Source organism: Eschscholzia californica, unplaced genomic scaffold, assembly GCF_041429995.1.
Source record: "Eschscholzia californica isolate CP2 unplaced genomic scaffold, dmEscCali1.0.p SCAF_1, whole genome shotgun sequence".
Lineage (NCBI taxonomy): Eukaryota > Viridiplantae > Streptophyta > Magnoliopsida > Ranunculales > Papaveraceae > Eschscholzia > Eschscholzia californica.
The window spans coordinates 3,590,012-3,602,629 of record NW_028238198.1 but is presented as its reverse complement, the minus strand read 5'-3'; the positions used below and the strand labels follow the sequence as shown (position 1 = coordinate 3,602,629).

The following is a 12,618-nucleotide window of genomic DNA, read 5'->3' as shown; positions in this document are numbered from 1 at the left end:
AACTCCGTTTGATCTTCATAACTTCGTTTATCTCTGGTTCTTTAAGCCGTTCTTCTCTCTCTCTCTCTTTCTCTGTCTCTTTCTCTTCCTCTTTTTCTTTCTTTATCTGTCTCTCTCTCTTTCTTTCTCTTTCTCTTTCTCTGTCTCTCTCTCTTACACTCTAAAATGACCTAGAAAATAAAGAAGGAAAAGTGAAAACTAGGCTTATATACCAAACCCTAAATCTGATGGGAGAATGAGAGGCCAAAGAGTTTTAACCGTTGGATCAGACTGACCCTAATTAGGTTAAATCTGGCGGGTTCTCGGGCGGTCTCTCGGGCGGGCTTATCGGGCGGTCTCTCGGGCGGGCTTATCGGGCAAAGAGCTCTGCTCGAGTCCCGCCCGCGTCCGCCCGAAATTTCGGGCTGGGTAAACCCGAGTCAGGCTCTCTTCGGACTGCGGGCTGCCTCGGATCGGCCGGATTTCGGATTTTCAGACCGTTTTCCCAGCCCTAAACATAACCATAGGTATTGTTGTATCTCTCATTCATCTTTTGTAGATGAACCGTGTGATGGTAGATGAATTTTGTAGGTCAAATCGAACGGTCTACCAAACCAGATCCAACCGTTGAGAGGACAAATAATATCTTGCCACGTATGCTACTTAACCGTGAAACAATGATTGAATATCTTGGATTAAAGCAAAAAAGTAGATAGTATTTGTCGGACAAATGGCGGTCAATTAGTGGGGCAACGTTGGATGAATGTTGTCCAGGAGAAAGAAAGTAATCACACGTGAGGGGCGGTGACACCACGTCAGCACCAAAAACTAACATCAACTTTCATTAACCCGTTGGTGACAGGTCTTTTCAAACGACAAAGCAAATATACACTGCCCCACCAAAGAGTGGGGACCCTCTCCTAGGCCCCACTACTACATGGCACGTCACGAAAAATACAATGGTACCTGTCTTTATGTCAAGGGAGAAATGACCACAATTGAGTTCGGTGGGATTCTAATTTTCTTACAAGATAATGTAATATTTGTGTCTCGGATTTCAAGACGTGGGGAGTTATTTACTGACGTTTTAAAGAGAGATAGAGAAGAGAATGCATTATACAAGTATAACAAACATTTGTAGAACAAATGTTTTTCGGGGTTGTGTAGGATATATGATTATCTGATTCTTCTGGTTGTTTGAATAGAAAAAGGGTATATTAGAGAGAGATATAGATAAATAGAGATTCACATAGAAGAATAGAGAGGATGGCTTAGGTGATGATGAATTGATAATGATTGTAGTGAAAGAGGTGGTAGTCCAAGGAGGAAAGAAGAAGACGAAGAGAGGTGAATATAAAATATGGAGTATAATCATTATGGGTGGCATCTTGAACAGGAAATGATTTAAATAAATTTGAAAAAAGAGATAAATAAATGAGAGAATATAACAATTGGTAAAGTTGATTGACATAATTATAGTCCTAAAAGGTCATTTGAAACACCAAAGAACTCTGAAGAACAAATTTTCTATTGGACTATGAATTAGAGGTTAAAATGCAATTAACTTACGTCTAAATCTCTTTGTTTCCTTGCGAGGAATTCAAATTCTCATATGAATTACTATCATCCCATGTACTATGGAAAATTTGGATATCAATAATGTGGTAGGATAATTGGGATATCAATACCAAGGTTGCTAGTAAAACATGTCATCTTGTGTTTTAAAAACTGATTGGAAACAAACCATTAAGGAAGGATTCGACCCAGAAATTCCTTTGTGGCTTCCCATGTTTTGAGTAGAAGAATATGTGAATCATTGAATACTCCCGTCCTACAAATTCTCATCAAATTTGTGACTAATAAGGGTCAATTTAATATGTGTGAAAATACTTGGTGTGAACTTCATAATTTTTTAGGGAAAAATAAAACAATATTTTCACATCAAAAATTCATTTTCTTGTGTTTAGATTGTCATGAGAAAGAAAAAAATTTAAGATATGCAACATATATTTCTGTTGGCACGCTTTTTCCACAAGTGAAGAGCGCTAACTATAGAAACACCGGATGCCTTTACAAAACTCTTAAATTTAGGGTTTCGTCCCAATTTCACGGCTGTACATGGAAACACAAAGATGATTTTTCAATTTCAAACAACAAACTAGGGTTTTTGTTTGGAAATCTTCGTCCAATTTCAAGATGATGTAGGTGTTCGTCCTGAAACTTGTAAGAAACCCTAATTTGTTATTTTTCTTCTAGTTTTCGACTGACTAGGGTTTCTTACAATTTCAAATTGATCTTTCAAGTATCTAGATTCAGCAGGAATGAAGGGTCTCTTCTTGTTCAAATTCATCTCATCCTCTAATTTTTGTTTTGTGCTTGAAATGACGACATAGTGATAGAGTTCGAGATGAGCAAGAGAAGAGAGAACGTGAAAATATAAGACGGTGAGAAAATTAATTTCTCATATTTTTAGTGGGGAAAATTTGTTAAGACTTTTTTAACACTAGAATTTGACCACCTAACAAACGGACTCTAATTCCTACTAGTATAGGAAGAGAACCAGAAAAAGGAAGATGACAAACCGCCTAAACAGGACGTTAGGTGACATAACGGTGGTCACAGCGCTTTCCGTTTAGGATAGGCGGAAGAGGAGAGGGGTTTTGTTCAGCTGTCCTTATCGCACGTGACTCGGCCGTCATGTGACTGTGAAGAGAAACTATCAGTCAGTTACGGGGGGATGGGCGCACGTGAGATCAAATCCCGCATCATACGTCAATCACGTGCGGATGCAACCCAACTACAACACTCTGGTCCCACAACTCATTAACAAACAACATCCCAGGCATCACATGCCTAACCTACTATTTATAGATCATCACATAAATAAGAGACCTAGTCACCTCTAGAAACCTAATTATTTGAGATGAATTTATTGTTGTACCTTATTGTAATTCACAAAAAAAAAAAAAAAAAAAAAAAAAAAAAAAAAAAAAAACACTCCACCACTCTCTGCTGCAGTGGTAGGATATCCTTTTAAGTCCCTTGAGTTTTGAGATCGAGTTTCGTAGTTTATCACTAAAATTTATTCCATGTAACTTAGACACTAAATAAAATAGATGTTGTGGGGCTTTAAACTCTTTGTTGTCGGATTTTAGGTCTCTTTAATTATTGATTTAACTTAGGAAGTTATTGTGTTTATCACATCTTACTGATGTATCAATGCCTTGTGACGACTAACGTAGATCGTAGTTGATTTCTCAACATAAAATATCACTATAAAATCTAAGAGTCCCGCCGAACTTGTCCTACAGAGAAACCTTCATCTGGGCTTCCTTAAAGGGTGGGTGTCTTTCGAGAGCCTCTCCCAACTAGTCGTTAAGTTTTTTAGTGTGTGGTCTGCGATTGTAACTTTTATTCTTTGAGATCCATCTTAGTTTATTACTATTTTTTATTTTTTCAACTCATTTTTTTCTTCCTCAAATTCTTTTGTTATCTTGGTCCACCATGGTCCCATAACAAAACAACAAACAAGTATGGAACTAGGAACTTCACAGTTGAAAGGTAGAATTGAAATCTAACATACACGAGTAGACGTATAAAACAAATTTCATTTAATTTAATTTGGAAGTCCTTCATTTAGAAAGTTTTCTCAGAATTCGAACTTCAATAGAGCTTCCTAAAATTTTAAAACTCCAGAAACGAGATATGGCCATTTATTTAGCGGCCTTGAGTGGGTTTGTTGTACGACCCTATAAACTACAAAATGTCGTCGTTTTATTTTCATTCATCAACAATTTCTTACATTGTTTGCTCTGTTTTGCTTGATGACTCTCAACGGTCTGCCCAAAGTTGGGTCAAACAACAATTATGCTATTCAAACCGTATATATAGCCACATTTTTTTTTTGGGTCGTCCCTCTCTTGGCACTTTTGGTAGACCTCAGATTGAACAATCAGAATACTCAGGTTGGCCTGAGTCCGTATTGTTCAACCCAGCACAGATTACACTAAGGTGCCGTTTGTTTTTTCAAATTTTCAAATCTGAAATCTGAATTGAAATCTATTCAGATTTCAGATGTTTGTTTTCTTCATTTAAGAAAATCTGAAATGTTATCTGAATTGGATTATTGTCTGAATTGGCTGAAAAGTAGTCCATATTTTTCAGACTTCAAAACAAGTCTGAAAACAAAAGTCCATGGCTGAAATGAGTTAAATGGCATTTATGCCCCCCACATGTTTTCAAAATATTCTACCATTATTTTATTTAGAACCAAAACCACCAACAAAACCACCACATGAACCACCACCGAAACCACTACCACCACCACCACAGAGACCACCACCACCGATACTACCACTGAAACCACCGCCACCGATACTACCACTGAAACCACCACATCCCACTGAAACCGCCGCCACCACCAACCACTGAAACTACCACCACCACCACCTACCGAAACCAATACCACCACCACCACCATAACCAACTAAAACCGCCACCACCACCAACTGCCCGGACTACCACCAACAACAACACAGGTACAAATCCCGCCACTACCAGAACAGGAACTAGATCGCCACCACAACACTAATCAAATTGGCACCACCACTAGAAACCAACCGTCACCACTAGAATCATGAACCACCAGATCTGTCGAGAAAGTGAATCGGAGAGAGAGATAGAGAGAGAAAAAAGGTTTCAGAGAGAGATAGAGGGTTTCAAAGAGAGAAAGAGGGTCTCAGAGAGAGGGAGAAAGTGAATCACAGAGAGAGAAAGGTAGAGAGAGTTTGAACCTCGCCAGACTTCATGGTCGGACCTCCATCGTGCCTCCACTGCCGGACGTTTCCTGTTGGAGATAGGACGCTTGTTTTAGGGAGAGACGGCAAAGAGATGAAATAGAAAGAGGAGAAAGAAGTTAGGGTTTGGTCTTTGGTTTATAAGGTAGGCCCATAGGGGGGAGAAATTGGGCTTTAGGTTTTGTTTCTCAAAAACATTTAACAAGGGCATAAATGCCAAAATAATAATTCAGACTTATCAATTCAGATTTAAAAAACAAACATCTGACTTCTAAATTAATTTAGTCAATTCAGATTCAGCCAATTCAGTTCAGCCAATTCAGATTCAGCTAATTCAGATTCAGACATTAAAAAAAAAACAAACACCACCTAAGTCTGAAAGCGGCGGCCCAGAGTAAAAAAAGGGGCCCATATAGACCCACCACCCCTCTTGAAATTATCCCTTTTCATTCGGTTTGGGCCCACGGCACCACCGAACCGTTATGAGTTGTTGAGTTGGCCACGTGATTTGGATGGCGACTTGCGGTGGGAATACATATTTTATCACGTGAGGCGGTGCAGCTTCCACGGAAAAATGGACACGTCTCCTATTTAATTAGTGAAAAAAATTAGAACAATTTCTTCATATTAAGTGAAAATATATAAAATAATATCAGTTTAATCATTATTTACTGATCCCTAAACTGATACCTTAAAAAAAAGAATGTCCATATTACCTGGATATTTTGCTGTAATTAAATATTTAAATAAGTAATCTAATTTAAAATTCATATTAAACTCTTAATTTAATATTACTAAATTGTTGGAAATAGAATAGATCCTTCTTTTATTACCTGTATGGATTAATGTATTCATGAATTTGGTTTCCTTTGTGTTCTTTTAGGTATTTGGAATATTTGCTTTCTTGTGTTTTATATACTCCGTAAAAAGTAGATTTAATTTAATTTATACTAATTTCCTTTTTTAATAATTTTCACTTTAAAATTTAGAAACTAAATAAATTATTCTATAATGTAAACTTGATCCAAACTTGCAGTTTCTGTACTCAACCACATTCAATTGTTTATTTATTAATAAATAGTGTTCATATAACTTTATATAAATTATTAAGAAAAGATTAGAAGCTATTTCTAATATAAATTCAATATTACTTATAATATAAACTATTGTGGATGATGGGGAGGTTGATATCCAGCTTGTGCAATGATACAAAATAACTATCTTGTCTTTTGATTTTCTTATTTTTAAATTAAACATTATGTTTTGATGCTTTTTAGTAAAAGAACACAATATATAATAAGTGATGGATTCGGGATTTACGTTAAAGGATGGGTAAATTTTCAGGATTATGAACACATTCTGTTTAACAAATTGGTGTCAGAAACCACATTTTTAATTTACAACGTAAGTTAGACCAGTAATTCGTGCACCAACTTGAAATGAGTATGTACGATACATTCATCATCTGGTAATCCAACATTATATGTAACTACTTATTAATAATATGTATTGAAGAGTCTAATTAACATTTAACAATATAATATATGTTTAAGCTATCTTTTAATATGCTAAATTATGTTCATTTAGTTATTATAAGAAATTTTAAAATTGATTTCTTTTGAGGGAAATGTTAGTAGCACATGAGGTTACTCGAGAATGAACCTCTCTCCGCCATGAATAGGGACCACATAATTGGTAGCAAGCATCACATGACATTTTATCTTTTTTCAAACCAAATGGTGATGGTGACTTTTCTCTTAAACATGGTATATGATATAGGCTCAAAATAAAGTCGCCTACAGTCTAGATGGTGATGTAGCCGGCTCTAATTACTAATTAGTCTTGTCTTTTGTTTTGAAGATTGACTACATGATCATTACAAAGACATTGATAAATCGACACGATGTTATAAACGCGATAACTTGAATTACTACTGGCATGAAACCTGACGAAATTTAATGACTTAAAGTTTACAGAAACTACTTTATTTATATTAAATTCGGTATTGTTGGATTTGCACTTCCATGCGATCGAACGTGGGAACTCCACGTTGAGAAGTAGATGCAAATTGTGGTGGCTCTAATTTTGGGGTCATTTGATTTCTAATCCTACCTTTAATCCCAGTCTTTGCATGCATGAGGAGGTTATGTCATTGGTCCCACACTGAATGTGTATTTGGTGACTTGAAATACGTGTAAAAACTGATCTCAGTCAAGATGTACGCCTGTAAGATGAGCTTATAGGGTTGTTGAACAAGTGAGGAGCATGGAATCATAACGGGGAAGAGCTTCGTCCGTTAAGTTAGTATAATAACGGCGTTAAATATGAAATGGAGTTAGATAAGAACGGAACGGAAAAGGAAGTTGAGAGAAGTTATAAGGAAATGAAAGAGAAAGAAAGATAGAGAGAGAGAGAGAGAGAGAGTGGCCTCCTAACCCACTTCCCTTCTTCCGCCACACAGCTCGTTTTTAGCAGTGAAGTAGAGAGAGAGAGAGAGAGAGAGAGAGAGTTGAAATTTTTAGAGAGAGAAAATGTTTTGAGGAATTCAATCGAGAGATTCTGAATAAAGCATTTGTCTCTGAAACAGTTTATATGTTTTCAAGCTGATAATTCGAAGAACAAGTTTCTCTCACTAGACCTAATTCAGATCAAAGGTAAGTGCTTTCAATTATCTTACTTTCAATTCTTTCGCTCTTCTATTCAATTTAGAGAATTTCTCAATTTATTTGAGAAATTTTCAGGAATTTAATCTCTTAATTAATTCCATTAATTTTGATATTTGAATCTACCCAATTGACTTTATCTTTGATATCAATTTTTGAGATTTCGAATTCTAGTTCATAATTGAGTTAGCTAGGTTTTGAGAAATTTTCATTGAATTCAATTCGTATTATTTTGAAATAGGGACAAATCAAATGTGCAATTTAACCGGAAGCCTAAAATTTCGATGTAGTTTCTTCCCGCTGAGATTTTCCTGGCGAAAATTTTGAATTCGCCTCCGATTTTTATATTTCAGACGGGAAAAGAATTTCTCGGGAATTGAAATTCAGTTGAGAATCAAAAGGGCGGAAATTCATTTTCCTGCGGAATGGAGCTTCCTCAGTCTCGTCTTTTCGGAACTGAAGGTACTTACTGAAAATAATATTCCGATATTTGAGTCCGTTCTTTGTTAGTATGAAAACTTAACGTTTTTTTAACAGGTAAAAAACCGATACATGATTTTCTGTCACTGTATAATAATAATTCATCTTTTCACCCCCAAGATCCAAGGTCTTCTCCAGGTATGTGTTGGAAAACAGATTCCTTTTACTCCAATTTACTAATTTAGTAAAGAATTTATGTTTTCCACCCAATTATTTGTTTGGTCATACAGTATGAAATCTGTGTTTTCTAGCCATTGAAGGGAAAAACACTGACCGGGACAAACATCCTTTTTTAATAAAGGATATTATGTAGAAGCCCTTATCAAAATTTAAAATATGGTCATTCGTATAAATAAAGTTACCTATTTAAAAAACAGTAATCCTTTCCTTCTTAGAAATAAAAATTTTAATTTAAGAAAAAAAGGAACAAAATATATTTCAAGGGTTAAACAAAGAAATTAAAATCTCTCTCAATAAAATAATAACTAACTTAAAGAAAAGCAACAAAAAAATAATACAAAAAAATAATAACTAATAAAAATCTCTCTCTCTCAATAAAATATAACAATAAATTTCGTAATATCTGATTGATACAAGTGTCCGTGCCCTAGGGCACGGGATATACCCTATTGAATACTAAAGACGGCCCATCGCTGTTTTCGAGGAATTGGTTAATTATGATTCTCAAAATAGTCCTATATTAGCTAAAAGTATTGATTGGTAATATGTCTGTATATGTACATCTCTCACATCATAGGTGGGTCTTGTTGAATGAGACATAATCAGCCCTCCTCGATCCACAACCCACACCGGTCACCGTTCATGTACATTTGTAATTTCAGGATATACGTTTCAGTTATTAGTTATTATCAATTTCAATGAATAACCTGAAAAATATGAGGTTTTAATATGTTAATCTTGTTATAGGAATGTATCTGAAGACAAGAGATTTTTTACAACCACTTGAGACGGTAGAAAAAAGCAGTAGTAATTCTAACGGAGAAAGAACAATAAATATTGAGACACCCACCTTTGGAAGTTCGGCAGGACCAGCCCTGCCACCACAAGCACCCCCTCGGCTGCCTTCTTCAGCTACTTTATCGACAGGGCAAGCCCTTCCCGGAGGGTTTGGAACCTATACAATAAGCCACATTTCAGAATTTAATCAATATTTGATTCCTCCAAAGCCAGAGGCTAGTTTAGATAAAAAGGGTGAAGTTAAGAAAGGTACATCAAACAGTTCTAGTTCTTACAACGGGAGTTCTCTTTCGTTATGGGGAGAATCAGTGGTTGAGACCGGAACCACCACCAGCACCACCAAGAAGAGCTGTAGTATTGAGGAGAGACAAGTTCTAAGAGGTAAACTTTCTGCAACTATACTACAAGCGGGCATTAGCCTAATAACATTGAAACTCCTAAGCCCCATTATTTTTTTCAAAGGATTCTTTCGGAAAATTTCAAGAGTGAGTTAGGCCACCAATCGGTGCGCGCGTTAGCAAATACCATGACAAAATCAATTAACGCTTGCATTCTCTCTGCTTCAATATTGTATTGCAGGACCGGAGCAGAAGTGTTCGTCAGAGCAGCCAATGCGAAGCCGTAACTCTAGCTTTATGAGTAACTTCAGCTCTCTTTCTCGCTCTGAGTATGTTGACGCGTACCTATTCCTTGTCTTAGCTGCTTATCGGCATCTGTAATACTTCCCTTTCTCTGTGATTCAATGTTTTTTTTTTCGGTGAATTTACAGGGAAAGTTCGCAGAAAAATCAGAGCTTTATGGAGATGATGAAATCTGGGAAAGGTCTTCAAGACGAAGACGACTATGAAGAAGAAGAATTCTCTTTTAAGAAAGAGGGTTTTCCCCAGAAGCGTAAGTCCTTATTTATATGTTTGGTAAAAGTAGAAGATTCATTATCTTTAGCAGACTTCATGGAATTGAGAACATTTCATTTGAGCTCTTCTCCATTCAGGGAGGGAAAGATTTTTTATCCACCACAGTTTGTAATTTGCAAATGCTATCGTTTTCACTCTTTTCATATTCCAAATTTGTGTTTTGTTTTGGATTTTGCAGAATTAATGGTAAAAGTAGAAGGCAAGAGCAATGATCAAAAAGCCAATACGCCACGATCCAAACACTCTGCCACGGAACAACGTAGAAGGAGTAAGATCAATGACAGGCAAGTCTTTTTTCCTTGAAGTTAATTTCTTGCAAAGTTCCTTTCAACTCTTCTTATTACCCTGTTTTCATACACCTAATTGTGATAAACTGATAGTATATGCACCGGAGTAACTAGAAATTTCTGTGAATGATGGCTAGCTTTTAGAGTCTAATGTAATGGATAAACCCAGGCTTGCCCACTCGTAGTTCTACCCATGGATAGGGATTTGGAGTGTTTTATTGATATCCGAGCATTTAGTCTTCATGTTTCTAAAGAGTCTAAAGACTAGCAATGCTTGTGTAGAGAGAGTGTCAGATTTATATAGGGCGATGCGAGTATAGCCACCCTCGCTCGATAAAATACCTAATATAGAACAGTGGGTCGTGGGTGCGCCAGTGGAGAAGTGTCTCCTATGAAGCTTTCGCCAGTACCCAGAAAGCAGTATTTTTCCTTAGTTGCTTGAACCACTTGAATTTGTTTGAGTGTGTTGATAAGTACAAAAAAAAATTTAATACAAAAAGTAAGTTACTTCTTGAACTTGTCTCATTCTGTTGTTCTTGTCATTCAGATTTCAGATACTGAGAGATATCTTACCCCTTGATGATCAAAAGAGAGATAAAGCCTCATTCCTACTAGAGGTACCATTTCCTAAAAAAATTCTTTAAGCCTTTGATGAGTAATAAATTACTAAATTTGTTATTGAAACCCTTCGCAGGTAATCGGCTATATTCAGTTCTTACAAGAGAAAGTAAATAAGTATGAAAGCTCCTACCAAGGATTCAACCCAGAGACGACGAAGTCCATGCCTTGGGTATTATTCACTTGAGTCGTTAAATTTTTTATTACTACAAAGTCATTAGAAAACTCTCATTAAAAAGATAGTCATCATTGCCAGGATCTCATTGGCTATCTATTTTTCGTTTGTAACAGAGGAACAAGTATGAACATGGAGAAAGTCAAGACAAACATTCTCAATCCACAAAGAATCTCTCTAGTCCGGGGCTGATGTTTTCTAGAAAGTTTATTGACCAAAACATTTCGATTGGTTCACAAATGGTAGTAAATGACAAGAGAACAGGCGATCCTCCGTACAATCCTGACCTTGGAGTTTTGAACAAGGCAATATTATTTCCAATCCCTAAGCAACCTGACACAACAATCATTTCTTCAGTGAGGAATTCCGATCCTGCCCAACCTCCTGAGAGACTAACTTGTGATGGAGAGAACGTAGCATCCAAAACCGAGTTACACTTATGGCAGAATCAACCATCTATAACCACACGTGGTCCATTAAACGAACAGGACGAAAGGGAAATTGAGGGACGAAAAGTTAGCATCTCGCATATCTACTCTCAAGGGTGAGTTTCCAACGCTTTTGCTTTATATCTCTCTACTCTTTACTATATCTGTGGTTATTCAACAGACCCTCTGGTTGGTTGGAATATTCCATAAACCCAAAATTTCTCTGCTAATTGGCCACGAGTTCAACCTTCAGTCGTGCCATTAGTCCAACAGTGTTTCTTATATAGGTTCATAATCTAATGTGATTATTATCTTGTTATATGGTCATATTTCAGGTTATTGAACAATTTAACAAAAACACTAGAGAGGTCAGGCATAGATCTCTCAAACACCAGCATATCCGTGCAACTCGATGTTGGAAGGAAATCGTGCAGCAAGATGACTTCGACTGCGGTATGTTTGTTGACATATTAATCTTAGAACCATAAGAATTTGTGGTTTGTTAAGCGAAATCTAAGAACCTCTTTTTCTTTTGCTTCCCTATGCAAATAGGATCATGAGAATCTGTCATCGAGAGCAATGGTCCGTGCCAGGGGTGGAAGCATTGAAGAGGACTACGATCATCAAGCTCAAAAGAAGCTGAAAACAGAGAAGAGTTAAAACGGTATAACTTCTATATGTTTCTTCTTATTATCTCTTCGTCTATGATTGGGGGGGTTTAATTGATATTTGATCGATTCTGGTCGAGAAACTAAACGATATAGTTCAGACCAATTTGTACATGATCTGGTTTCATGGTTTTTTTTTTCTTAACACATGAACCCTAGTCACAAACCATATGTATTCTTTAATTTTATTTGTATTTGAATTCGATTTTATTGTTGTTTTATACTCGTGTAATTGGTCCTATACTAGCGTGCCCAAGTATTCACCTTTTCGATGTATAATAACCGGATTCATACTCATATTTTGTTTCTCGATACATTTGCATTTTATAACCCTAATATTTGGGTCTATAGATGTTCTGAAATTAAACAGCTTTAATTTGAAATTGAAATATTGCTTCTATTCCACAGAATGACGACTTATTTACGTATTAAATTCGAGTGAAATGTAGTACTATTGGTTTAAGCAATATCTTAATCTTAGAGAACTTAATACATTTATTTTTGTGAGTTCAATTAAAAACATTGAGAATTGTGATAGGTATTATGTGCTGCTAAAGCTATGGTAGCATTAAAAGTGCTTTGTATAATTGAATTGTTATTTGATGTGGAGAAGTCACTAATTATCTCTCTTT

At 36.2% G+C, this 12,618-nt stretch overlaps 1 protein-coding gene across 3 annotated transcripts; it reads left to right on the top strand.

The window, feature by feature from the left end:
* Positions 1-6,988: 6,988 nt before the first annotated feature.
* LOC147563330 (transcription factor BIM2-like) lies at positions 6,989-12,283 on the top strand. Of its 3 annotated transcripts, none has more exons than XM_086636887.1 (12): positions 6,989-7,429; positions 7,792-7,900; positions 7,976-8,056; positions 8,846-9,277; positions 9,476-9,563; positions 9,666-9,787; positions 9,989-10,094; positions 10,645-10,714; positions 10,792-10,887; positions 11,007-11,434; positions 11,654-11,771; positions 11,871-12,283. In XM_086636887.1, the coding sequence occupies exons 2-12, from the start codon at positions 7,864-7,866 to the stop codon at positions 11,976-11,978; spliced, it is 1,686 nt and encodes a 561-aa protein (XP_086493013.1). In that variant the 5' UTR covers positions 6,989-7,429; positions 7,792-7,863; the 3' UTR covers positions 11,979-12,283. The 3 variants fall into 3 exon arrangements, with proteins under 3 accessions (XP_086493013.1, XP_086493022.1, XP_086493031.1); XM_086636896.1 differs by having other exon boundaries at positions 7,041-7,429; positions 7,680-7,900; XM_086636905.1 differs by having other exon boundaries at positions 7,138-7,429; positions 7,729-7,900.
* Positions 12,284-12,618: the final 335 nt, after the last annotated feature.

Excerpts from the sequence above, each read along its gene's own strand:
- LOC147563330 (XM_086636887.1), top strand. The coding sequence starts at position 7,864 with ATGGAGCTTCCTCAGTCTCGTCTTTTCGGAACTGAAG. Across the intron at positions 8,057-8,845 it reads AGATCCAAGGTCTTCTCCAG|GAATGTATCTGAAGACAAGA; the intron begins GTATGTGTTGGA and ends ATCTTGTTATAG. Across the intron at positions 9,564-9,665 it reads AGCTCTCTTTCTCGCTCTGA|GGAAAGTTCGCAGAAAAATC; the intron begins GTATGTTGACGC and ends GTGAATTTACAG.